The 27,857-nt window shown below is 33.0% G+C and overlaps 1 protein-coding gene across 1 annotated transcript; it reads left to right on the top strand.

Annotated features, from left to right (window-relative positions):
* The first annotated feature begins 661 nt into the window (after positions 1-661).
* LOC149791750 (metalloprotease mig-17-like) lies at positions 662-27,307 on the top strand. Its single transcript, XM_089969259.1, has 12 exons — positions 662-815; positions 1,327-1,396; positions 4,259-4,352; positions 4,936-5,013; positions 8,383-8,540; positions 11,229-11,275; positions 13,910-14,018; positions 20,364-20,534; positions 21,040-21,181; positions 25,034-25,144; positions 26,298-26,339; positions 26,795-27,307. The coding sequence occupies exons 1-11, from the start codon at positions 731-733 to the stop codon at positions 26,334-26,336; spliced, it is 1,104 nt and encodes a 367-aa protein (XP_089825385.1). The 5' UTR covers positions 662-730; the 3' UTR covers positions 26,337-26,339; positions 26,795-27,307.
* The last annotated feature ends 550 nt before the right edge of the window (positions 27,308-27,857 follow it).

Below are 27,857 nucleotides of genomic sequence, written 5' to 3'. Positions count from 1 at the left end.
GTCCATTATATATTTGATTGTTACAATTTTCTATTAAAATTGTTGTCTGTGTTACGCAGCACGAATACTTCGTGTATGTAACGACGATACCTTCAAACCATAAAAAATTAACTTTCAAATTGGATCGATAATGTTAAATTTTATAAGTGATAATTTCAGGCATTATATCTCTCGAGTTAACTCCGTTCTAAGATAGACCATTATATTCAAGCGTATTGTTGTACATTTACATATTTCGAGAAATTTTAAATACACATGCACCATATTTAAATATTCTACGTAGCTTTGATTAAAATATTTTAGATAGCATATATATGCACATATTGGTGAAAACGAAGTATGCTATGTTGCGTTATCGGCACACAGATCTATACTGGAATTGTTGCTACCCTCCCAATGTCTTGAAAAGTGATCAAAATCCACAATTAATACAACATGTCCTTTGAGGAACACGAGCCTTAACAATTGCAGAAGAAGCAGATGTAGTACTACTTTACGTATACACAGTACAACTATTTGTAGCATGCACACACACTCATTATATATATATATATATATATATATATATATATATATATATATATATATATATATATATATATATATATATATATATATATATATATATATATATATATATATATATATATACTAGAATGGGATCATTCGAATTGGAGACAGAATATACGATCTTGAACCAACTGAGACTGACGTTAAATCAAGAGACTTTATGGAAATTACGGGTCTTGTTGGCAAACGATATCATCTAAAGGACCAAGGAAATATTGAAATGGAAATGCCTGTCGAAAATAAAGGTTTGTAAGAATCTTGATTTTGTTTCTAGCATAAAGTATTGAGGAACACTTTTTTATATATACCAAAGTGAAGATATTTCACTCAACACGATTACAATACGACGACGTCTGTGGAATGATCTGTCCCACACGGAGAAGATAAACAAAATAATTTCCTTCACCCAGATCCTAAGTTGTCAACCAAAAACGCCGCACGTTTCGACAATAAGGGAACCGTTATAGTGGAACAAATAATACCAAGATAACCGCTTTTAAGGACGATACACCTGGAACAATGCAATCTATCTATGTGGCATTATGTCTCATTACTTTTCCATAACATTACGTGTCTACTGAAAATATTTTTGTATGGAAGAATTTTGAAATTTCACACGGAATCTACCATGATCCCAAATATATGAACGTAATCAAGATTTAAAATAAAAAGAACGAGATTAATACAAATCACGATGTTTAAAAGATGGGCAATATGCAAATTGATATATTTACTCTTTTCACATTCTATTCACAGATAGAATTCGCAATGTAGCCCATTACTATATCGAGGTCGTCGTAGTGACAGATTCATCAATATATGGTTTGTAAGTGATCTCTTTGCATAACAAACACAAGTATGTATGTATGTATGTATGTATGTATGTATGTATGTATGTATGTATGTATGTATGTGTGTGTGTGTGTGTGTGTGTGTGTGTGTGTATGTATGTATGTATGTATGTATGTATGTATGTATGTATGTATGTATGAAGTAGTAATTGTCTAAATATAAAATGATAGCTGGCTATTTTATTTATCATCATAGCTACATCATTGTGTAAAACAGTATCGCCACCTAATAGCACTTTTCATCCGAAATTGTTGATTAGGCTATACCTGATGTAAATCTGTCTCTGTCTATTGATCTATCCTCAGACCTATCTGCCTGTACCGTAATTTATCAATCGAAATAATTGTCTATTTAGAAGTGATCCTTTTGCATGAAACAATACAGGTTAATATCGATCTATCAATCGATGTATCGTTGTAGACAGATATTTACGTTCTTCCTCACTTTCTTGACTTGAGAATAATATACAAAACTTCAATACAAAAACAAAACAAAACAAAGCAACATATACCAACGTTTATGAGATACACAAAATTTGGTCCACATTGTGTACTGTATGATCTTTTAAAAAAGTTTATATGAAAGGCAAACTTAATTCAAGTACTCGGATTGAGGGCAATTTGTGCATTATAGCACCGTAAAGACAAACTAATCATTTGTGTGGTTCTTTCAATGTTAGCCTAGATCTTTTGAAAGTGATTGTCAGTGAGCCCAAGGTCTGATGGTCAAAATTGGATGGAAGCAAGTGAGAACTATTTTGGGTTAAATGTTATCAGCTTACATTAAATCTGAAATGCAATCTAGACTACAGCTCTATGTAATGTTAGGCTTCTTTCATTTCAAAACATTTTATTTGATACTTTGCATTTGAGATAAATAGCCTCAGTGGCATCTATCGACATATCTAAGTCCTACTTCAAGTGAAGCATTTATCTGTGCCGTGCTACAAAGTAAAGATAATTCCAATGTTATTTAGTTAAATGTACGTCACTTAATACAAACCGACAGTGCCTCCACTATGTATCCAGAATGTCCTTGTAGAAATTTCGACCCTTATACTGATTAGTCAAGGGTCTAAGCAGTTGCGAGAATTCAGTACATGAGTTTGCACATGCACTAACATAATTAGATAATGCCTACAAGACCTTTAGCGAATGCATGATTTTGTAAATGCTAGTCTTGTTCAGAATTCACCATGAGAATGAAAAAAATATCAATTGTTGAATCCGTTGCGCAAGTTATAATCTTATATTTTGAAGAGCTGAATCATCCAAATCGCGTAGTAATTCAAAATGATTCAAAAGGACACATATTGAGGAGATCGCATTCGTTTACATGGACACGTAGGAGCAGCACTAGGGCAAGATATATATATATATATATATATATATATATATATATATATATATATATATATATATATATATATATATATATATATATATATATACTTTCTTCAGACGGCCGGTTGATTCCAGCGAGGATCGAGCGCACATGGTACATAAGGGTATTCCTTTTGTGATTACACGGGATCAAAATTTGCAACTGATCACACCACATCGGGCAGTTTGATTATGTGTATGAGTCAACGTAGGCCAATCCCCTCCCATTGCTGGAATATCTCCTCTTGAGCGGCTCTGTGACCACGCTGATTACTTTAGTTTTTAAAAAAATGATGACCGGGCCAAGGAGGATCTGCTTCAGTGACTGAAAACGAGGATGTGTTTGTAATCCTTCCCAGTATAATGCGAAGAAATGCACGAGGCAATCACTGAAACGTCTTGTTACAGCATTTGCAACACATCGTTATCAGTGGATTTAATCGTGGTTCCTCGAAAACAAACTCGTTGCAAGCTTAAGCAAGACTAATTTAAGCTTCAAGTAAGAAAGTTTACAAATAAACTCGACATGTTGCATCTACCAGCGTCAAAATCTCCATGTAAAATACCAGGGGGAGTGGGGTGGTGGCGACCCAAATGAGACAATCAAGCTAATTCTCAAAGAGATAGTTTATGTCCAACAGTGAACTTGTACGCTCATTAAGTATATAAGATGGTAAACCATCGCTTCGCATTTTGGAGTCTTGCAAGGGTTGTGTTGCTACAATATACGAATTATGGTGATATTGTCGGACAAAGCAATACGTCGCCAAAAAGTTGGTTGACAAATGAAGTTTAACATATTCGTCCCTGAGATTTGAACACATACAGATTCTACTCATCCTGTGCTTTAAGCCAAGTTGAGTAACATAGTCTTTAGTCCATCTATGTAAACGTAGAAGCGATTAAAAAGATTGTTCTGCAATGTTGATGGCGTGAACGATCAATAACCCTGTACTGTACTATTCAGTTTATTTCATGCTAGGCGCATTCGTAACCATAAGGCTTCTGTCAGGTTTATTCTACGATCAGACAATAGTATTTCTAAAATATATTCTACTCACTGTGGGCACTTTAATCTGATTTGTCACGGATGTAATTGACATCAGAAAAATCTCCATATCCAGTTAATTTGTCGACGGCTTTAGACTGGATAAAGAAGTCCCAAAGCATGGTGTCTATATTTCACATGTGTGCATAGATTGACAAGAACTATATAATCACCAACTTTAAGACAATGAGAGATATATAATCCCGAACATTGGGCGAAAGAATTCAAGGTATATTTCATTTATTGACCGTTATAGATTGCCTAAGAAAAACCGTGTCACAGGTTTTCTAATGAGGAATTATCGCGAATTGGTTTGCATTTATTGTTAGTATCATCGATTAATGCAATGCAAGTACCCACTTGCGTCGCTGTCCAATTGTTGTAATATAGCCATTTCGTTTTGCAGATTTTTAGCAATGGCAACATCCCCGAATCCAACCGAAAAAGATAGGGAAGCAAGGAAAAAAATAAGAGCATATTTCTTACATGTTATGAACGGAGTAAGTATTGTATACCTGACCAATGAATATACCAAGGTCGTTTTAATTCACATATGTGATTTATTTTAAGCAGAATGATGATTTGTAATCGAACGATGCGAGATCAAGCCGGACTGTGAAATTATATTTCGTTTACCTAACCAGAAAAGATTATTTTCTTCAAAACTAATTTCCAAATTATTAATAGATTAATATTTATATATTTAGCTGCAGAGAAGCTATATATAATCTGGAAATAGGTCCCTTTTATGAGGTGGAAATGTTTGCTTCCTAAAGATAGTTATAATGCATAGTCGACCTTAATATACTGGTCACCATTTTGAAACGACCAAACTTGCTGGTATCAACAGAGATCGGTTTAGGCAAGAATAACTGTATCTTTTTTGAAAATGACATGATACTTTATTTTACTGAAACTTATATAATTCTGTTTTTTCCTTATTTTTTCTGATTATAAAAGGAATTATATACATTATGCATGTTAAGCGATATTATGCTGGTGCATTCTCTGAGGAGGTTTTGAAACAACACATTATGTTGTAAATTATAATCACTTAAAGATATTTGTCTTTAATTTTCAAAGGTGGACATGCGTTACAGAGGAATTGATCATCCTGGTATAGTAATTAGTGTCATCGTTCGCGCAATTGTGATATTACAGGTAAGATTTATTTTTCCTTAAGGTCCTGGAGTGTTTGTAATATACCTTTTAATGGCTAAAATGGATTGTATGTAAAATGTTCATAATAATTGTATCATTCTGTTATACAGTCTAAGTTGCAGAAACGAATGATGTTTTTAGTTGGAGGTTTTGTTTGTCGTATAAGTAGTTCTTCAGCAGATCAAGAAGTATGTAGCACACATGGAAATGTCTCTCTTCTGCATTTTGAATCTTCTCCTCTCTTTGGAAGGATAACACAACTGCATCACTACTGTCTATTTGGTGGCAAAATGCCTTCTGAGCCATCATACATCTTCATTTTGTATAGCTGTTATTTGCTATTGAATTTAATTATTGGATTATTAGAAAAGAAGCGTGCTAATTCTCGGGGACGATCGAGTAAGGCTTATAAGATCCATTCGTCACATTCTTGTGTGATGCGCATGATAAAATCTACATTCTGATCTAATTTCATAATTTGAAAACAATCCCGACAGTTTGCACTAAAGAGGTAACACCCGAGTACATGAAATAATACTGCAAATGGTTCCCGTCACAATAAAATTTAGATGTCTGGTGGCATTAAATATGCAATAAATTTACACTCACACATAAATAATCTTTATTAGATAAGCAGGAGTAACAGTCAGGCGTATTTATGTTTCATTAGTATAGAAAGTGATGCCAATACACCAGTCTAAACGGCTCTAAATCATAACATTAGATTAAAGTACTACGTGGTATTGCAAGAAAGGGGGTTATCACCTAAACTAATTAATAAATGCTTTCGAGATAATACCACATTGGTATCCCTGCAATAATTAGCATGTAAAATTTCGTACATTTTGACTTATTTCTTCTGTCTGTAAGTTCCTTTCGCTATCTCAAGAGGTGAAAGTGTGCCACAGAAGAAAGATTTTATACTTACTGAAAAAAGTTTCCAATATATTATTGTATTGGCTGACGAAGTGGATGAACTTCAGCCTTAACTATTATTCATAACTTAGCTTTAAGCTCTACGTATAACTGAACAAAAAAGCTTAATACATTTACCACGCTATAAAACTGTAGATTATTTGTATACATTGTGAAAAAACAATTATAGTAAACAATGATAGAGGAAACAATAAAACATTCAAGATAAATGGTAATAGTGATAATAATATCAGTAATAATGGTACTACCGGTAAAAGTAGTAATATTATCGGGAATAATAATACTAATATTTGTAGTAGTGACAATATTATAGTGGTAATATTATCGATCATAGTGGCAATATTATAGTGGTAATGCTATCGATCATAGTGACAATATTATAATGGTAACTCTATCGATCATAGTGGCAATATTATAATGGTAACTCTATCGATCATGCTAGCAATATTATAGTGGCAATGCTATCGATCATAGTGGCAATATTATAGTGGTAATGCTATCGATCATAGTGACAATATTATAATGGTAACTCTATCGATCATAGTGGCAATATTATAATGGTAACTCTATCGATCATGCTGGCAATATTATAGTGGCAATGCTATCGATCATAGTGGCAATGATATAGTAGTAATGCTATCGATCATAGTGGCAATATTATAGTGGTAATGCTATTGATCATGGTGGAAATATTATAGTGGTAGTGATACTGATACTAGTTGCAATATTATCTGACAGCAAATGTTTATCTCGGTTGTTTTAAATCCATATTTGCCATGTTACAAGTGTACTATTACTGAAATAGTATAGATCAATGACAATGATTATATTTAATGCACCAACTGTTAACTTGGTTACTTCTTCGATAGCCCTTTAACATCCAATACCATAATGTGTCCTTCCACCAAAATATCTAATACTGATTATGAGTTTATCTGATTTGTATGTATGTATGTATGTATGTATGTTTGTATGTATGTATGTATGTATGTATGTATGTATGTATGTATGTATGTATGTATGTATGTATGTATGTATGCGACATTTACATTTGAAGCGAATGCCATTAAATCTGTCAAATCTATTTAAGTTGATACGTTTGCCATTATAATAGTATCAGGATCATTATCCGACTCAATAGATCAGTCAGATCGTTGCCATAGTCATCATCCAATTCAGGGGAACATTCATACTGTCGTAGTCAGTATCATAATCATTATCCGTCTCAATACAATCAATTTTATAGTTAGGATTGTTAGTCAACCTATTTCTAGAATTTGAGTCATCAGCAGATTCAATAAAGCTAGCCAAGATAATGGGTTTACAATTACCATTTATTTTCTTTAATATCGTTATTTTCAATATCACCACTGTTAAATTAACATTTCTTTTACTTCCTTACATTGTTCTTTTGACGAAATGTATCTCAAAATGTATACATTTAATCTCGCGGTATTGTAATTATTTGGTTTACGCACCATACTATTTCGTTTCAGTTATATGCTTTGGTTCAATTATAGGTTCATGTTTTGTTAGAAATGCATCCATAGTACCAGTTAATATATATATATATATATATATATATATATATATATATATATATATATATATATATATATATATATATATATATATATATATATATATATATATATATATATATATATATATATATATTGATAGATATATGTATAAAAGCACATTCAATATTGGAACTTGTCTTTAAATACCACTGAAAATTAATTCAAAATCTTCTCATTTATACTTACGTTTGAACTTCTAGAACTATGTGGCATTTAATTCTCAATACTGTAAGTTTCTTTTAAATGTTCACTTTGTATTCTAGAGAAATAAATGATGTGTTGAATGCTACAAAACTTGACTTTTTATGTTCTTTTCTGTTAAGACCATAGTGCCGTAAGAATGTCTATTTCTATAATGTGTGAATATTATGAGTTGAATATATAGTTTAAGCTTATGGGTAGCACTTATATAATGAAAGATTCGATTCTGAAATGTCATCAGATTTTGAACATAATGATAAGTGGCTTACTATTTCACCTTCTTTCTCGCCCGATATGTTCCTCCTCTTTGTATATCAGTGTACATTATATCTTTCTGTCGTATTTATATTTGCACGAATCATAATATTCACTTAACCAATTAGAAGGTAGCCACAATTGTTCCTGCAGGCCTACTGCTACCCGTCTGTGCAAAAATATAGCCCATACAACACCCAAAACATAATAGGCTAATTGTTACGATTAATATGTATTGCTTTTCAAACGCATTCGCAGTTAGTACTAATTTAAGTAATGAGCCAAAATAATTTCTAGATCGTTTTCAGTTCTTTCTGTTTTAATTTAATAGAGAAATTGACTTTCTTCAGATCCAATATCCTTTTCGTTTGCATGATTCCCCTTTTGTTCAAAGACGACGCAGGAGTTTAAACACGAGGTGTCTTCAGTGGAGGAACTTGCCGGAATAAAGTTGATTCAGGCTGACAATTATCTCAATGATCTTAAACAAGGGGACATCAGAATTCAAAAAAGCGGAATACCAGCCTACGACCAAGTAATTCTCTTTACGAAGTAAGTGTAATTACATACGTTGTATCAGTACATGTAAGGAATGCAGTGATGACGCACCTAACGTTTTGATTCAGCATCATACTAAATGATCAGCAAAGATAATATATACTATTTTATCATTAAGGATTAATATTGTTTAAAAGCGTAGTAGTGAGCGGAATATTACAGAGGCTTGACTTTTTCCAAAATCGATAAAAGCTTTATCAAATATACTTTCCTGGCATGAAATATGTCTCAAGCACACTAAGAAAGATTAGTGTAATTCACAGGTCTGCATGTGAACGTCCATCACGTTAATAAACTATAGGGCAATTCACACATCCGGATGCCAACATCAATAAAGTCTACAAAGTACATTCTAAATTAACATTACACAATACAATTGAATAAACTTTAGCAAACATTATAGTTATGGGTGGCATGATACGCATTCGAGGCAAAGCACAGAAACAATCATATAATATAAATTTTCATGCAGTTAGACTTTATGTATGTATTCTCTTTGAAACAACAACAACGGCAACAACAACAATAATTAAAATAATAATGTCATCATCATTATCATCATCGTCATCATCATGCTCATCGTCACAAGAATACGGGGTGAGGGAATCAAGGAACATAATGCTTCGATTTATTTAATATTCAAGGCCATTCCAGTGTGGATGCCTTAGTGTATCCTTGCGACAGACACTTACCTCGTATTTCCTCGGCATGATGTAGCCCATTACACTACATAAAGAGCCCTTGAAAAACAACCAATGAACCATATAAAGATATGATATAGTGATTTGCCGACTCTTTGGTTGATGTTGAATATTAGACAAGAAACTGGATTAAACATTGAACCAATACCAGCTATATAGTGCAAAGCCGTCTCTGTGCTTGACCATTTGTGCAGTTGGTGTTCTCTTTTGTGAGAGAATCACACGTATCCCGGGGTTTGATATGTATTCTCAAGATTGATATCACCTATCAAACATGAAGTTAGAAATTGGAGGGCAAAGTTCATTTTCCATACATTATATTGAAATCACGATTTTTTTAACGTACTATATTGTACATATTTTGAGACCAATCTTAAACGTTTGCATATTCAAATATCATTATTTATTCCATACTTACTTATTCAAGAGGCTGATGAAGTCAAAAGCAATGAAATGTTATATAGCGAGCAAATGTTTTCAAAATGGTCCATAATATTAATTATCACATAGTTTGTACACTTTACATTTAGTGCGCGCAGTTGAATATTTTTGAGATTACAACATGTTAGCAGATTATATTAAGAGATTATAATTGGTCCACTGAATTCTTGCGCAGTATTCTGTTACGAATTTGCTGTGACATTGGGATGTTTGCTTATCCCTCCTTTTATAACTCTGTTTTATTACTATCAACATTTAGGCTGATATTTATCGAATCGATTGTAGAAAGGGCATCGGGAAGAATGTTACGTCCGTCGGAATATAACAAATTTACCAGACAGGGGGATCATTACAAATAAGACTAAAAGCTTCGGCCAATGAAAAGAGAGCTTGAAGACCTGTAACACTGATAGCACTCTATGACAAACGTAGTTTAAATGTTAATGCATGTAAGTAAATATTCTCACCTCAGGTTAGAGAAGCATATGCACATATGACGGTATCCTGACTGATAGGTGATATATTTAAGAGATAAAATAGACCGAACAAGCTAATGTTTCTTATTGTCTTTTGAAATTTCGATTCAAAATATTTTTTGTCTCTATTTCTCCTGTTCCAAATGAACAAATGTAAATATTCAGCCAGAGCATCTGTGATTTCTGCACCAAGTAATCATTCCCTCACATAAATACCATAAATACGGAATGCTTAGTAGTAATATTGACACACTGTAAGTGAACACATTGTAAACATTGTCCACGAAATCGATTCATACAATTCGCATAACCTAATCTCAGGCAACTAGCTGTGTCATCGCCTGGAAATTTCCACATTCGAGGTATTGTATTTCTTTATTATTTTAAGTGGTCATTGGATACACCTCTTTGTCTATCGAGTGTATTGGTGCAGATAATGTACGATTCATTTGTAAATTAATTTTTGTAATTTGCTATGTTCGTTAAGTCATTTTAGCCTTCGCTGTTTTCATTCGTTCCAATCTCATTCTGTTCCATTTTGTGGAGTGATTACTCATTTTATCTGGATATCCTTAAAATTCTAGGGAAGTGTATTGTTAAGCCACAACATACATGTCACGAATGATTCACACACACACACACACACACACACACACACACACACACACACACACTTTTTATATGGTGAATTTGTTTTGTCTAGGAAGGTGAAGATTGTATGAGCCTCCTGCATTATTCGTGTAATAAGTAATTGATTCAATGCAATTATTTGAACTGTTAAATGCGAAGGACTTAATTTCTGTGTGAAATAATTTGGTGATTTTATGATAATGGAATAATTTTTAATGTGCTAGAATCGTTTAATTCATTCGTGCCTTTTTCAGACTTCATAGCGTTTTTGTTTTCTCTTTTAATATCAATTCGTCGATTTTACACCCTGGTTCTGCAATACGTTTCTCTAATACATCATTATGAATGCCAGAAGATTAAATAATTTGGCCTGTCTTTGAAATAACACATTGTACAAATGCATTAATCAACTATTTCTTCAAATTAAATTTTAGATATATGCTGTATGGTGGTGGTGCCGGTAGAAGGAATATCCTTAACGGTAAATAATTTCTTTCTCTGTTACATGCCCCATCAGAGACAAAGGTCTCCTAAAAGGTTGAGGACAAGCCAGGGCAAATATCTTAGTCTGGAGTCCGTGTACAGTAAAAGTGCTACCTTATTCAAGCTGCTATTAATTTATTTGTAGTGAATCTGAGTCTTGCAATCAATCTCATACCATTTTTATCTGTATGATTTCGAAGCGGTGTACTGATTTACAAGTACGCGAATCCTTCTACAGAAAGTTCTACTGAACACTAGTAATTATGAAAGAACGAAACTCGGAATTAATATATCTATTGGTCTGAATTGTCACAAGCAAATTATATCATTTCTATCTGGAAGCATGTTACTAACTTCGGCAATGTACCATACAATATACTCTACATATTTATTTACATGGGTTTTATTATACTGGGTATGGCGGATCTTTATCCAGATCTAGCACTACACACATAACGGAATGCTTTCAATATCTACATGCTATCAAAGGCTTTAAGCAACCTCGATATGATATACCCATACCCTGGCCTTGCGTAATGGAATATATATGATTTCCGATTGCTCAGTTTATTAAAAGTATCGAATCAACCTCAGTTTGCGAGACAGCTTATTTCATGTGAACGCAATATAGAATCTTTATGATTATGTACCACGATGTGCAATCGAATACTCTATGAAGAAACCGTAATAAATTTATGTATAAATATTTTATGTTGGTTTTATAGATTAGGTGTTTATTACATTTAGTTAAAAGTAACGTTATTTGCTATATTCAACTGCGTTTTGATAATTGCTAAGACATTGTTTTAATGCTACAATATGTCCTGTCAGTAAACGGTCCCTTTTATCGTACATTATGTTAGTTTGATCAATATTCTTTTTGATGGTGCATTCTGGTCAATAACGTTTTCAATCTTACAGAAGGCCACATTTGTTCAGCAGTCGATTTTATTACACAGTAGATAATTTTATGCAACAATCCATTTAATTGTACAGGTCATTTTGGTTAAATCCCATTTTATAGTACAGCAGTTCATTGTGGTCAACGTCAAAATTTAATGCACACTATATACTTTTTGGTTCAGCGGTCACATTTTGTAGTACAATAGTTCATGTATGGTCAAGAATCCATTTGTTTTTAAAAATTATTTTTTCTATGATATTCTTTGGTTATTGCTATTGCATTTATGTAGGGGATGTAAGACACCATGGTCCAGATGCTTAATAAAACTTGCAGAATTTGAAATTAACAAAAAAGCATTTAATTGGAGCAGTTCGGATTAACAGTATACTGTAAATGCTTAATACAAATTAGAAAACGTGATACACGGCGAAGCCAAGGGCAGAGCAAATAACACAGATAGCACAACAATGAATTTTTTGCACCGTTGGAATAGCACAGGTTCCATATGGCAGACTATGTTTGGCCAAGGTCTTAAACTGGCAATATATATTATAATGCCAACGTTTGTATATGTTTGAGTCATAGTTTACATTTAAACCCCGCGAAATGATATAAGAGGTATTTCATTCGAGTAGAGATCCAACTCGCAATTCTGCCCAGGTATAAATACAGTCGTTAATTTAGTGAAGCAGGAATCCAACCCACACAACGCATAAACACACCCAATAACGGTATGTAAAGGACAATAAAACAGCATGAAATTATATAAAAGAAATAGATAAGTATAACGCATAGCCATGAAAATGACAATTCTACAACTTATCTGCAAACCTTCTAGTCACTTAACAGCCATTTAATGCCATTTTCAGACAATGCTTCATACTAGTAGTTCTACTGGTTTATTTGAAATACTCCACACCACAATGACACTATCATCGTGAATTGTAAATAAAAGCATGCTGTAAAGTTTACTTGTTAGATCAACTGCACCCCAAGGGATGGTTGGTAGCGATCTCTATACTTTCAGACATGACTGTTCCTGATCAGCACGGATTTAATATTTGCCTGCATTAAGACATTTCTTCAACACGACCAAGTTTCTGCGGTGCATATACTACGGTGTGTGTAGTGGAAAAGTCGATGAGTGAGGTTACAAAGAAAATTACATTCTAGTAATTACATCCCAACCCATGTTAGCATTTGTTGTCACGGTCGGTCTTTTTTGTAATACGTGTGGTTATTGGAGCGAAATTTTAAACCACTTACTACATCAGACATGGGTGCCATATCGAATAGTGGCTATAGCTTGCAAGAAGTAAACAGGTCTTTAAAAATATGCTTCTTTGACATTTTATTGTTTGTCCATCTATTCTTATATAGTGCGCATCGTATCTCAGGTGCACGCTTGGAAAATACTTCAAGTCTGGACGCTATTATTCTGATGGTCTTGCCGTTCCTGCTTTTTTAATTGCAAAACACATATTGTGATAAATTTCCAGGTTATACCGCGCGTCGACACTTGATATACTAATGCGAACAATGAAGCAGTATATTGTGTGAGACTGCAGTTTGTGCCTTAGTATTTGAAATTATTGAGATTTTCATTTTCGCTATCGCAGTTTTTGTTAACAAGGGTATATCTCGCCTATTCACATCAAAATTATGTTTTAATATTATACTTCACACATGTCATCAGGATATACACTGTTTTCCTTCATTTCCATTTAGGTAATTCTGTGACAGGAGGTATATGTGAGATTGGTAAAAGAGTTCAGATTTGCCGTGTAGGTGACTTTTTTGAGACGGTGACCACTGCAGCACACGAACTTGGACACGCGTAAGTAGAATCATGGCGCTCGATTTGTATCCCGCATTTGCGTTCATCTGCTTAGTACTTTATGTTGCTGGTATCAACGTATGCACATTTTATTCACCACCCATTCTAGGTTTATATCTGTCTCCGGGTTGTAGTGTTTCTATATTTTATGTACCATTGGCTTGGCATAATGCAGTCCAGAGAGATTGTTTGTTGTGCAACTCAATCGACACAAAATATATTTATTTAAATAATTAGCTGACATTTAGAGTTTCAGAAAACTTGTTACGAGAACTTTTATTACGGTTATTTCTTCTCTATCACTTTGTACCGCTCTGGTTGCTTAGTGGTTAGAGCTTTCGCCTAGGGTCTGGCAGGTGGCGAGTTCAAACCCCGGCCGAGTCATACCAAAGACTTGCGCTCAGCATCATGAGGTTATCGTTATTAATGGTTGTCCTGATGTCAGGATGATGCGAATAGGTGGGGTATCATGCTACATGTCTACAGCATGATGCCCCAGTGCTAAACATCACTATAAACTGCCACATTGCCGACATCGTGGCGATATGACTGAAAATATTTTAAAGCTACGTTAAAAATCCAAATCATGCACACATACACACGATTATTTTGTTTTCTTAGTTTAAATAGATGATGATTTATATATAACTAGGAAATTAGATGTGATACCTTTTTAAAAATTGCTTGAGAGCGATTGCAACCATGTAGAGCGTAAGACCATTTTAGGTCTTTACTCAGAACTAGAGAAAATATGTTTATTACAATTAAAAGAACAACGAAATTTTACACACAGACATAAAAAAGGAAATATCATTCTGAACGATTTAATTCACAATTACCACAATGATTTATTTCCAGGAAATTCATTGTATATAAATATTGATATCATATGTGATAATTTATTTGTAAGAAAAGCAAGATAGCCATTTTCTAATTTTTGACCCAGATTATAAAGTCATATTACGGTTTATAGAACTATTTAGATAAAACGTTTAGATTGTCAACTTTAGGATTCAGTATCAATGGCAAACAATTTTAACATTTCCATATTTATTCACGTTGTGTGTTGAAGATCTTTAAAAAAGATAAGAATAAGGAAGAAACTAATATTATTGATAATAATGAAACAAATTAAGTAAATATAGTGTTTATTCTTAAATATTATTAGACGTTGACGAAAGATCTCAGTGTTGCCTTAGTTGTGTCCAAGATGTAATATTATATTATTATTACATTTACTTTATAAAAGACGATTACAATTTAAATTGTTATTCTATGGAGTTCATCTAAACATAAACACGAATTTCAATATTTGCTTGATTCATTATACGTTCTTAGCATAAACTCAAAACGGTGTTAAGGCGTTATTCGGAATTCATGTCCAGTGAGTGATAAAAGATGGATAATTTATCAAGGTTATAATACTGGAGGTTTGTGGATGGTAAACTCGCAGATTGCATTAAATTATGAAGGATAAATTGATTGAACAAAGCTATTAAACAAAAACAAAATGAATATCTTGAATGTGCATCGAATTTCAGTACTAGTTACACACTACTCATTGACTGCTTGAAAATCGCGCGAACATGCTCTTGATAAATGTACAAGATGCATGGACATACTTTACCCAGATGTTGAAAATTTATGCAAAATATTTGTTTCAGTCATCAATGTTGTACGATTAACATATATTGAGCTTGCAATGACATTAGTTAAACGATTGGAATGAAAACAGAATACGTTATATTATCAACATAAGAGTTTATGCAGGTTCCTTCTATTCTATTAGTAATTTGAACAGAGGTATATTATGCGTCAGTTGTATCGTGCATTCCTCAAACTTTTAGCAAAGTCCTAATATTCAAAACTGGTTGTGCCCAAACGTTATTTGCACTGTTAAAAGCAATTTTTTTTTATCTGTTGATTAACGTTCTACAAATCACGTTTGAATTTTTGGAGTTTTAATTGTGATGATTAGCAGGCATTTTAAAATCGAGCAATATATTTAAGAAGTGCAGAAGTTTACCAGAGCATTGTTGTACAAATAATTAGTTCGTTATTCCTAGTTTGATTCATATATCTTTAAGGCAGTTGGTGATCAAAGTGTTGCAGCTCTTTCTGATTTTGTACAACATAGCATCAACACACGTTTGTTTGTAATTAAGGCTGTCAGTATGTATCAATAATTGTTTGTATTATTAATTTGCGTATGAACTCATAGACATTATAGACTTACACACTCAACCATACACACTTATAGTGTACATTATACATAGGATAATGGGTGACCGATCATTTGTTGGAACAATCATCATATTATAGAATTTAATTTGTCCAAACTTATTTCGTCGCCTAATCAACTGAAGACCTGATTCCTGAATGCGTCTTTATTTGCTTTGATTTGCCATGGACTGTATCATTTGCATTTTGTTTAAAGGCTGCCATTTCGTATTTCACTTGGGCTTCATTTCTCTATCAGGATTCAGATCATATATAAATTGATTTATCAGATCATTCCTGTAACCTGTACTTCAGAAGCACATACACATACATATACAGGCTCAGATAAATGAACATGCAGTCAATGTTCAGATGGTTGACTCACACGACATCTCCTGGGCTGTGTAGACGTGAATCACGCGCCCGCAAAACGCAATGCCAATATTTGTTTCCTCCAAGATAGTTTTGTTCTTTATAAATATACCTCTACTGCTCTTATCAAAAGCAAGTTTCCCCACTCTCATAAAAAGTAGAAGAACATGGCATTACTTTTCGAAAAATATTGATTGGTTTGTATAATAAGGTTCCATCGAATGTATCTTCAACAATGCATGATTGGATCATTTAAGAGCCAGTCATTTGATTACTATTTCATTTGTGGCTACTCATTAATCAAAACCAATGTTTTCGTTATTCAGCAATGATAAAAATTCAAAATGCGGATAACAAGCCCTAGACGAGTGCTCAACCATGCGCGATTATTGACGCACTGTAATCCCAAGAGTAATTGTGGCAGGCAATAAAGCCAAGAGTAGTTGTGGCAGGCAATAAAGCAAATATTTGAAGCAAAGTCGATAAAACTGCCATCGATCCAAAAGTTATCGACATAATTAATTTCGACGAAGAGGTGGCACCGAAATGAGATCCGCTGAATAAATTGGATGGAATGAACCTGAACCTAATACAATCATGGGATCACATAGATCTTGGACTGATTAAGGTTAATGCAATAAACTAACAACGACCAATACAAAATTAGTTTCTATCTACCTTGAGCGCCTGCATCTCTAAACCAGTCTTTTTCAAAGGCAAACACAAGACAGAAAAAATACAAACAAAACACAAGACAAAATTGTTGAGGTTAAAAAATATTACATGGCTATTTCGATGGGAATAAAGTTTGAAAATTTGTTTTAATTAGTTTTCTTCAATTTGCTGCGGATGCTGAAAAATAGTTTGTATGGACCTATAAATCGATGAGCCATATCGTCATCTGTTATGAAAATTTGTGTCAGCGCAAATTACATATTTCATTGATATGGTAGTAAATATTGGCTATTGGGTTACTAATGAAAAAAGCAGAGTTAACGGATTATTTAAATGAAAATGTGCTGTTTGCAATAGGATGATTTGTATTTGTATGTGTATTTCCAGACTTCTTGGTTTAAACCGCTTGGTTTCAATGTTCTGACGCGGCATATCCATTAAGATTCCTTTATCTGTCCTGGTTTGGAACTCTTTCGGGGTTGTGATCAACTGCAATAAGTGTTATATAAAAGTGTGACCACTGGAGGAGAAGTGTTCTGCAACAAGACTTCTATAAATCGTCTTTGTCATCTAGTCATACCTGTGGAGGTTGATTGATCCAATTGTTTAGCTTTTCAGTTTCCCCGACATATTGAAGGCTACAGATCTTACATGCAATGAGATAAATTACATTCTCTGTTTTGCACATTGGGACGTTTCAAACGCCGCAGACACAGAAGGGACTTATGAAAGTAAACATAAATTAGAAAGAACCGCCACACCCCCAACAAATAGAAACCAAACTGTTAGTATGATGGCTAGATATGACAATAATATAAAATGAAGCACGAAAATTAAAGTTGAGAGTTCAATAGGTATATTAATCAGCCTGAGTTTGTTAGTTCTTTAGAATTAATAAAAGGGCCAAAGAAAACAGGATATATATGTTCCTAGAAATGAAAACAATTCTGATCTTTAATCAATCGTTAAATTAAAAACGAATTAAGAAATATGATTATAAACGTTATACAGTGCGTTTTGTATGTTGTATAAATGATAGTGTTACTATGTGAGATCGCATGAACAAAAATGAAATAAAAGAAAACATTTCACTGTCCATAAGACTTCATTATAATTTAAAAAGATTTACGTCTCTAACAATTGCCTGAACTGTCAAAACCATATGTCAATGCAGCTGGTTCAGAATAGTTATTTTACATGAATGCTAATGATATTGTAAACGATAGGGCTGTCAAAACAAATCATGGTTTTAAATTATGCTTGAGATTATCAGCCACATGTATTTCAACTGTCAAAATATCACTCAGTTCATTCCCACTGGTTAGGTAGCGGATGAATCACGATATTATACATTCAGGCCTGGTTACATTTTCACTGAGATTAAATGCTGATAGTGAGATATTGGTAACAAATCAACTTCAGCACCCAATGCAGCAACAATAGCATTTCATAAAGCAGCTAGATGACATGTAGCAAAAATATGGCTTTATGACTTCGAAGACTAGTATTGAACGCAATTGGTTTAAGTAAATGTGCAGTTGTTATAAGTTTTCACGAAATTAACAAACTCAGAAACAGTTTTGACATATGTTGGAAGACAGAGACGTAATTCCTTATACACTGTATGGTGTGATACAAATATCAATTATGCTTGCATTAACTATATTTGGAGTTTGTGCGACATTAGCTTTAATCCCGGATTTCCTTAATCAACACAATTCGAACAATACAACTACACTTAATTACATGTTTAAATAAGAACATGTAACACATGGAATTTTCTCACACATTTTTGAAAGATGTGTTGTTCAAAGTGATAAGAAATTTTAAACCTGGCGACTCAATAAAGATTATCAAAAATAATTTTTCATAAAAATTTAAATCAAGAATCGAAGCTTTCACAAATAACACGTATTGTCATTAAATGCAAACTTTGACTACTACATAACAAGCACACAGGAAATGTCCTTTTGCAAATGCTTTATTTTCAATCTATTTTGTGTAACGTTAAGGTCATCTCTTACTGTTCTTAAACGGATACAGGTCAATGATAAGAAAGGGTCACTGTACGTTATTTAATTATTTGTTTTTAATGCAATGACTTATTTCGGTAACGAAATTGTATGTATGTATGTATGTATGTATGTATGTATGCATGCATGTATGCATGTATCTCTCTCTCTCTCTCTCTCTCATATATATATGATTGCAATTAAACTCTTGCTTTTAGGGAGTAGTTAAAATTTAGGAAAAGCATTCTGTAATAAGTATAACTATATACTAAGAAATAAGATACATGTAATTATAATCGATAATTATCTTGTCCTGGAAATGAATTAACTATATAGAATGTATTGTTGTTTTCCTTCCACTCTACACAATTGAATTAATTTGTCTTATATGTTGCATATTTGAAAGGGACCTAAAAAGAAAACGAAAAAAACATATTTTGTTATATTTTATTCAAGGCGATCTATACTGCACTATTGTACTGACAATCGTCTGTTATGGACATTATATAAGGCACTGGGTTGCGAAATCTAGTCTATTGTAGAAATTAAAATAGTCATTAGTGTACTAGCATTCGCAAGACAAAAGGGTACCAACAATCATGTTTATTCTATTTTGGACGTTATTTAAGGCAACTTTGTACTTACACTCATCTCTGTTCTATTTTGGACGTCACAGAAAGCAACAGGGTACTGAAACTCAATTATATTATGAACGTTATGGAATGTAAAAGTTCACAAACTCACGTCCTCTTCTATTCTGGTCATTATATGAGGCAATAGTGCACCAACATTCGTCTCTAGTATGTTTGGAACATTATATAAGGTAAGAGTGTATTACCGTTCGTCTATGTTCTATTCTGGACATTGTATAAAGCAATAGGTCACTTATACTTGTCTCTATTCTGTTCATGACATTATACAAGAAAATAGTTTACTAACACTCATTTATGTTCTGTTATATACATTAGAGAAGGTAATACTGTATTAATGACGGTAGTAGTCAAAACATCTGTTTCTAAAAATTACAATGTACATGGTTCATTATCTGCATGTTTTATATTTTCAGTCTTGGAGCAGAGCATGACGGCAGTCATGGCGCCACTTCTTGCAGCGCAAAGGATGACTATATTATGACTCCCCAAGTACCGGTATTTGAACCAACCAAGCCCCACTCCAGGAACCCTTGGCTTTTCTCTAAGTGCTCTGTGAAAGCTTTCGTAAAGACACTACACATGAAGTATGTGCAATGTGTAACGAGAAGTACAGCATTATAAATTTGCATTTATATCTCTTTTGTTTCCGATATGATGAGACCAGATTTCTTGGGAGGAACAGAATTTAACATTTCAATTTAGGGAATATTGGCTAGTTCGAGACCTCAGCAATTCAAACGCAATAATCAAATAATGAATAGAAAATTTACCTCCTTCCGGTGATATGATATGGTACTAATGCCAACATGTTTATATACCCATTGTATGCAACATATACATGTGTGCCCGCGTTTCTACATTTTTGTCTGTGTCCAATCACTCAATCTGCTATTTATATAGATTGTTAGGAAGGTACTCGTGATGATAGGTAGGTAATTGAATCAGAACCTGTGTGGTAGATAAGTAATTAGGAACTTTTCATGTCTGTTTGTTTATCTAAGTGTCGGTATGTCTGTCTATCCATCTATATATCTGAATGCCCATCAGTCTGTACATATATCAATGTAAACGGTTCATTTCGTATTTCAGGACGTGTTTGAAAAGTAAGGGTGTGTACAGCCAGGATGATATACATGAATGGCACAGAATTCAGTCGAATCAACCAGGAGAGCTTTTTAATCTTAATGAACAGTGTCATATCGTTAATGGACCTGGATCCACGTACTGTGGGGTATGTACATAGTGTGTGTGTGTAACACTGGACGAGGATCCATATAGTGTGTGGTATGTGCATAGTGTTTGTGTTTTGTTGTAATGGATGCGGATGCAACTACAATCGTGTATGTACAAAGTGCGTACTAATGAACGTGGATTCATGTACTGTGGGTTAAGTACAAATTAAGTTTGAATTAGTAGACGTGAGTCCACCTTCTGTGTTGTATGCACAAAGGGTGTGTGTACTAATGGATGAGCAGAATATTAAAACATGTTGCGTTTTGGTTTGAAGAGTATACATGTATATTGTCGGTCTACTCATATTGAACTAATATTATTATCAACAAGTTTGCATACTTTATTAATCATAGATATTCTTGTTATACCAATAGCTAGGATGCTTTCATGTGTATATGTTATTGGTGTATGAATTTGTCACTTAGCCGATCTTTTGTCTGCCTGATGCACTGACAATGAGTCGGCGATGACCAATTGTCACTAAGCATACTTCTATTTTATAAGTCCCAAAAGGTTAGTAAATATAAGCCTTTTGAACTTTTATACATTGTGATTTGTATTATGAAATTTTTGTTTTTTAATAAGGCCATCGTACTGTAGCATTATTAATGTCATTTGAACTATAACAGACCTTAAACAGCCTTTAACGTTAAACAAGCAACCAAACATACGATGCAAAAACATTCTTTAACAAACCTACTCCCCACCTCATCTAACTAAAGCACTTAAGCCGTGTTTTTTGTGCCACAAATCAAATTAACCGAAACCCTCTGCTTATACATAAAAGTAATGAAATCAAACATATACTTATAATACATCTTCTGTAAATCATCTAATCATAGCATTGTCTTTCAGTAGAAGATGATGCACATAATAGGAACTAATTGGAATACTTACTAGTTAAAACTCCTATACTGAACAAGTGATAGGCTTTATATTTAAAATGCATCCTAGCATGTTTTGCTACCCATCCGTGTCAAATAGTTTATTTGGATGCTCGAGTTTATCAAGAAATGGTATACTTGATATGCTACAAATTTGTTATGTAGAGTCCATTTAACATTTCAGACAATTATCTTTTAAACCTTTACAATGATGATTGAATAAAGATATACAGAATATAGTGGGGCAGAAAATTCTGCAAAATCAGTTCAGATAGGCAATATGGTTGTTGCATCATCAGGATGTGAAACATCTTATTAGTATGCAGTTGATTCTAACTCAGGTGTGTTTTTCATATTTTGATAGAGGTGTATTTAAATGACCATATAGGCTTCATTATACATTATATGACAAGCAGAGTCATTTGACATTATATGATAAGCAGTCATTTGAAATTATTTGAGAAGCAGAGTCATTAGGCATTATATGACAAGCAGAGTCATTAAAAATTATATGAGAAGCAGAGTCATTAGACTTTATATGAAAAGAAGAGTCATTATATGTTAAATGACAAGCAGTCATTAGAATTGATATGACAAGCAGAATCATTCGACATTATATGACAAACATGTTTCATTATATGTTATATGACAAACCCATTAGACATTATATGACAAGCAGAGCCATTAGACATTATATGACAAGCAGAGTCATTATACGTTATATTACAGTCATTAGACATTATATGACAAACATGGTCATTAGAAATTATATGACAAGCAGAGTCATTAGACATATGACAAATACAGTCATTAGACCTTATGTGACGATCAGTCATTATAGATTACATAACAAGCAGTGACAAGATGAGTCATTATATATTATAGGACAAGCACAGTCATTAGACATTATACGACAAACAGTTACCAGACATTATATAAAAGTAGAGGCATTAAACATTATATGACAAGGACAGTCATTAGACATTATATGACAAATAGGTTCATTAGATATTATATGACAAGTAGAGTCATTAAACAATATATAAGAAAAAGTCTATACATTATATGACAAGCAGAGTTGGGTCCTAACAAATGCATGCACTGCTGATTCTCTACAGAAAAGAAACAAAACGCCTCTTGTCATTGACAAGTAAAATACAAAATAAAGTCCAAACAAGTGTGCGGAAAATGTATTCTTATGTGGAATTTCTTTTATCAAATTTTGTTTTTGTTTCTTTTCCTTCATAAGTAACCTAAATAAATGTATGTTTCTAACATAATAATAATAATAATGATAATAATAATAATAATAATACATGTCAAATAATCATAAGGATAATACTATTAATAATAAGAGAGAGAGAGAGAGAGAGAACAAACATGTGTCAGATTCAAAAGCTATCAATCGTCACAGACGAAACACACACACACACACACACACACTAACATGTATAAAAGATGTCGTAGACAACACAAAATCAAAGCATATTCTGCGTGGATTAAATTCTAAAGAATGCTTAAAATGTATTATCCTCATTAGATACAAACGCCGTAAGATTACTGGACAGGTTCGTGCTTTATTTTGTTCTGAATAAAGATTCAATGAAAGAAAATACTGCATACGTTAACAACGTTTAAAGAATTATAGTTAGATACATACTTATGGTGATGATGATTTTAGATGAACTATTGCAACGTTTAAGGCGCAGAGCATGACTGTGCTATGAAATATTCTTCTAAATTGATTTCTCTGTTTAAGTTCGGAACATCAATCAACATGAATGTTAGTACCATGCTATTACAAAACGAGAAGGAAACCCTTAATTATATTTCATATTTTACTTGCTTTGGTTAGACGTTGCCTTTAGTTCTGGACTAACTAAGAATTTTACCTTATCTACACATAACGTCATCAAAAAAGCATGAAACTTGTTGCTAGGCGTCGCATTTTAGCGGGTATTACAACTCATTGCGAGTAATATTAAGCAACTGGTCATCTGAAAATCATCAGAATCTATAAATGTATGTATTACAACCAAACTCATGAAACACAAAATGGCAAGTCTGATCTGTATTTGAGATTCTAGAGCCTTAATTTAAGTTTTATTTGCGGTTACTTCACTTCTACGCAGGCATGATATCCTGTATGCATATAGCTTTATACTAACTTGTGTGCTGTTTGTATTTTAGCTTTTTAAAGTTTGATTTGATAAAGTCAATGAATAAATACATCTGTAGTTTTGTACCAAGACGTCGTGCACTGAATTTAATATTTTAATGAATTAATCGTTCAGATTAAATGTTTGCGTTTAACTCGAGAGCAAGAGGAATTTAATCTAGCTTTATGCGTAATAGCAAATGTTGGACATTCAATCATATTAACATAGAATTTGCGGTGGCTGGGGAGTTGGAATTTATTAATTTGTATCATTGAATTCTTTTAATTTTTCTCAGGTTATCATTTCTATTTTGAATTTTAAGCTTAGCTTAATAGTTATCCAGCCAGTTCTCTTCGCTTGTGTTTTGATGTTATGAATCTAATAATGTTTTGGGATGTCTGTAACAATTAAAACAGATTGAAACAATCGTCACCCTTAGAGAAACATCACCGGCAAATGCTACACTGTTAGGCCTGATATTTGTTTTTTTTTTAGAAATGTCACTTACGCTAAAATTTCGAGACTTTTCATTCAACCCTAAACTGTTTTCAGATAATGCAATATGGCCTATACTGACGATAATGTTACTATCTCATCAATATTTTCTTTTTCAGATCACCACAGTAATTTAAGGTTTGATTAAGGGAATCAAATGTATCTGAAAAATAATCATTACTATGCAGGTTGCTGTCTGAAAATATCAGCATTGGTCAGCTCGCAGTAACTAATGCCACGAGATTAAAATTTAGTTAAATAAGCTCAAAAACCTCGAATCACTAATAATTATTGATCTTCTTTTTGTTAAAGAGGGTGCCTGGAATGATTTGCAAGTTCATGTACTGTACGAATCCAGAAACAGGCATTTGCATTGAGAAATACTTAAGTGCAGCTACCGGAACCAATTGTGGAGGAAACAATGTAATCTCTCTGTCTCTCTTTCACACTATGTCGCTCTCTGTCTCTCACTGCGTAAGGAAATATAATTTGTTTTCAGGGTTGGAACACGCCCGTTTATCAGATGGTATTTTGTAACACAAATCAACGGCAAAAGTAATATCATTTATAACGATTGGTAGTCAATATTGATTTGGTGTAATGTTATCATTCCGTTTCCTTTGCAGCAATTCAGAGTGTAAAGACTTGATGGTCATAAGCTAAGTAACAGAAAGAGAGAAAACCAACACGTTTGTAAAACAGCAAATAATTTAAGTGTGAAAGTTAAAAAAATGAAGATTTAAGAAGAATTACGGGTTTATAAATTGAATCCAAAACAATCCTGAAAAAACTCATTAATGTCCAAAAGAAAGAAATGTTCCATATAAATTTCAGATCTTTGAATATACTAGTTCACTAACAGTCCTTACATGTCAAAGTGGCGTTGACCAGAAGTCCTTTGAATATTTTGTAATTGTCTCAGAGTAAAATTATAGTAAATGTGCACTTTCTGTTTCCGCTGAATAATGCCAATACATTTTTCATCATATGTAAATAAAACATTAGATGGGTCTGCAGACTCGGTGTTTCAACAAGAACACACAAAATTTGAACTAGAAAATTGTGACACGAGAGGTACATATGTAGAGGCGCAAAGGTAAAACACGCATTTTACCACTACTTGTTACTTGGTAAATGGCAAATCTCCAACGCGTTAAAACGTCGCATGGTCTAACCCTTCCAATGGGAAACATATAATTCTCTTAAGAACCACCTGACCGACCTGTCCAGTGGAAAATTTATTCAAGCTTTTCAACATATATGTTAATAATTGTATTATTAGTAACTGTACGCATCTATTGGTAGAGCCTATGTTATGTTACGTTCTTAACGTCATAACATAAAACCTATGCCCATACAAAATTGCAAATAAAATTGATTTCTACAGGTTCAAGTAAATAAGTTATTTTTTTATAGAAATTATAGATATACATAAGAACATTTAAATGGAATCATTTATATCGCTACATACAGTAGACTACAAATACTAATAAAAACATAATAACCTGCAGCTGAAACGTTAGCATTTTTGCTTCTAATCCATTGAAATATACATAAATCATAATATATTTTTCAGTGGTGCAAAGAAGGATTGTGCGTTCCAAAAGATTCATGATAGGTATGTACATCCATATTAATTACACACACAAAGCTGGTAACGATAACGGTGTAATAATTAACCTGACAGACTAGCAATCAGAATGATGCAGGTTTCAATCCAGCTGACATTCCAATGGGTCGGTATCCACGGTGTACTCCTTTGGAAGACACATAACTTTAACTGTCTCTGCACGATGTGCATCTCTTGATTGTAAGACAACATACAGATTGTAAAAATTCATCGGTTCGTATTTATTTATTAATAAATTTAAAATGAATAATTCAGTTATTTATCAGAGATATTAAAATTAAAATTTCACATCTCTACAAAAATACTTATATGATGATGGCGATGAGGATGGTGAAGATAATTATTCAATGCACTTGATTATTTAACATTTATGAAAGAAATATTCGCCCAGTTGATTCGAGAAATCTAAATGACAAAGTTAAATCGGTCTTTGTATTTTACAGGTCTAATAAGCAGCATGCCACACTCGTCCAAGTGGGAAATTGGAAAAGTAGCACAACTTGAGAATTGGATGATGTGATATTTTTAACGAAGGTTTTTTGTTTTTGTTACTGACAAGTCGTGTTAAAGCAATTTCATGAATTCGATATGCTTATTTCTAAATGCTTATATAAATATTTACAAGCTTTGACATGTCGAGGGTGTACTTAACAACATATAATTATATAATCCAGACAAAGGGAATATAGAGTTACTTAGGTTGTTCGTATGTTTGCGTCTTTTATATCAGAATCAGCACAAAATGGCAAAAAGGAGAGAAGGTACATTTCACTTGAAAGGAGCATCACATAAATGACTTTTTGAAAAGTGTTGTTTTTGCAATGAGATTTATAGTTCTACATGTCAAAGTAGCTTCAAAACATATTCTGCTTCAATTTAAAATTCGCTTATGATGAGTTATAACATTTTCTACACTGTACGATGTACGCATAATTAGCTTACAAAATAAAGAGAATGGAAACAGTTCGATCAATTACGTTTGAATCCTGTCAGAGTTAGCTTCTATTTCTCTCATTTCATATGTCATAGTAAACCTTTCCTAGGATATATAAATGTCATCAACTTTTTTGCGGTACTTTGCTGTTGTTCTCTATACAACATTTTTACATATTGACTGATATTGTACAGCTTTGGCACACATACAAGACGCTCCATAGTGATACTCTTATGTTACGTGTTTAGGCTCCAATAAACAGTGACAAAAGAAAAAGTGAAAAGAACAAGCTTTGAAAAATTTAACAAATAATTTATTTCCCTGGAAAAAACACTGTAAATATGATAAAAGAGAACTTACGGTTTTAAGAATCAAATCCAAAAATAAGCCACAAATAATCTAAATTTTAGATCTTGTAATGAAATGTTCTAATAAATTCAAGTTTGAGTCCCGACGAGAAATCCAAAATGGAAGGCGATGAAGTATGCTGTAGTCAGTATAGTGCTGATGTTTACAGTCCTTTGTGAACCACAGAAAATAATATTCCGGTGTTTGAATGTAGGAATAAAAGT

Source organism: Sinohyriopsis cumingii, chromosome 9 (assembly GCF_028554795.1).
Source record: "Sinohyriopsis cumingii isolate HCF-2022 chromosome 9, ASM2855479v2, whole genome shotgun sequence".
NCBI classification, from domain to species: domain Eukaryota; kingdom Metazoa; phylum Mollusca; class Bivalvia; order Unionida; family Unionidae; genus Sinohyriopsis; species Sinohyriopsis cumingii.
This window is presented reverse-complemented; position numbering and strand designations above follow the sequence as displayed.

What these genes read in the sequence shown, in the direction of transcription:
- LOC149791750 (XM_089969259.1), top strand. Translation starts at nt 731, where the DNA reads ATGGAAATTACGGGTCTTGTTGGCAAACGATATCATCTAAAGGACCAA. An exon ending in GCGCAATTGTGATATTACAG is followed by an intron (nt 5,014 to 8,382) that starts GTAAGATTTATT and finishes TTTTGTTCAAAG; the next exon opens with ACGACGCAGGAGTTTAAACA. An exon ending in TAGAAGGAATATCCTTAACG is followed by an intron (nt 11,276 to 13,909) that starts GTAAATAATTTC and finishes ATTTCCATTTAG; the next exon opens with GTAATTCTGTGACAGGAGGT.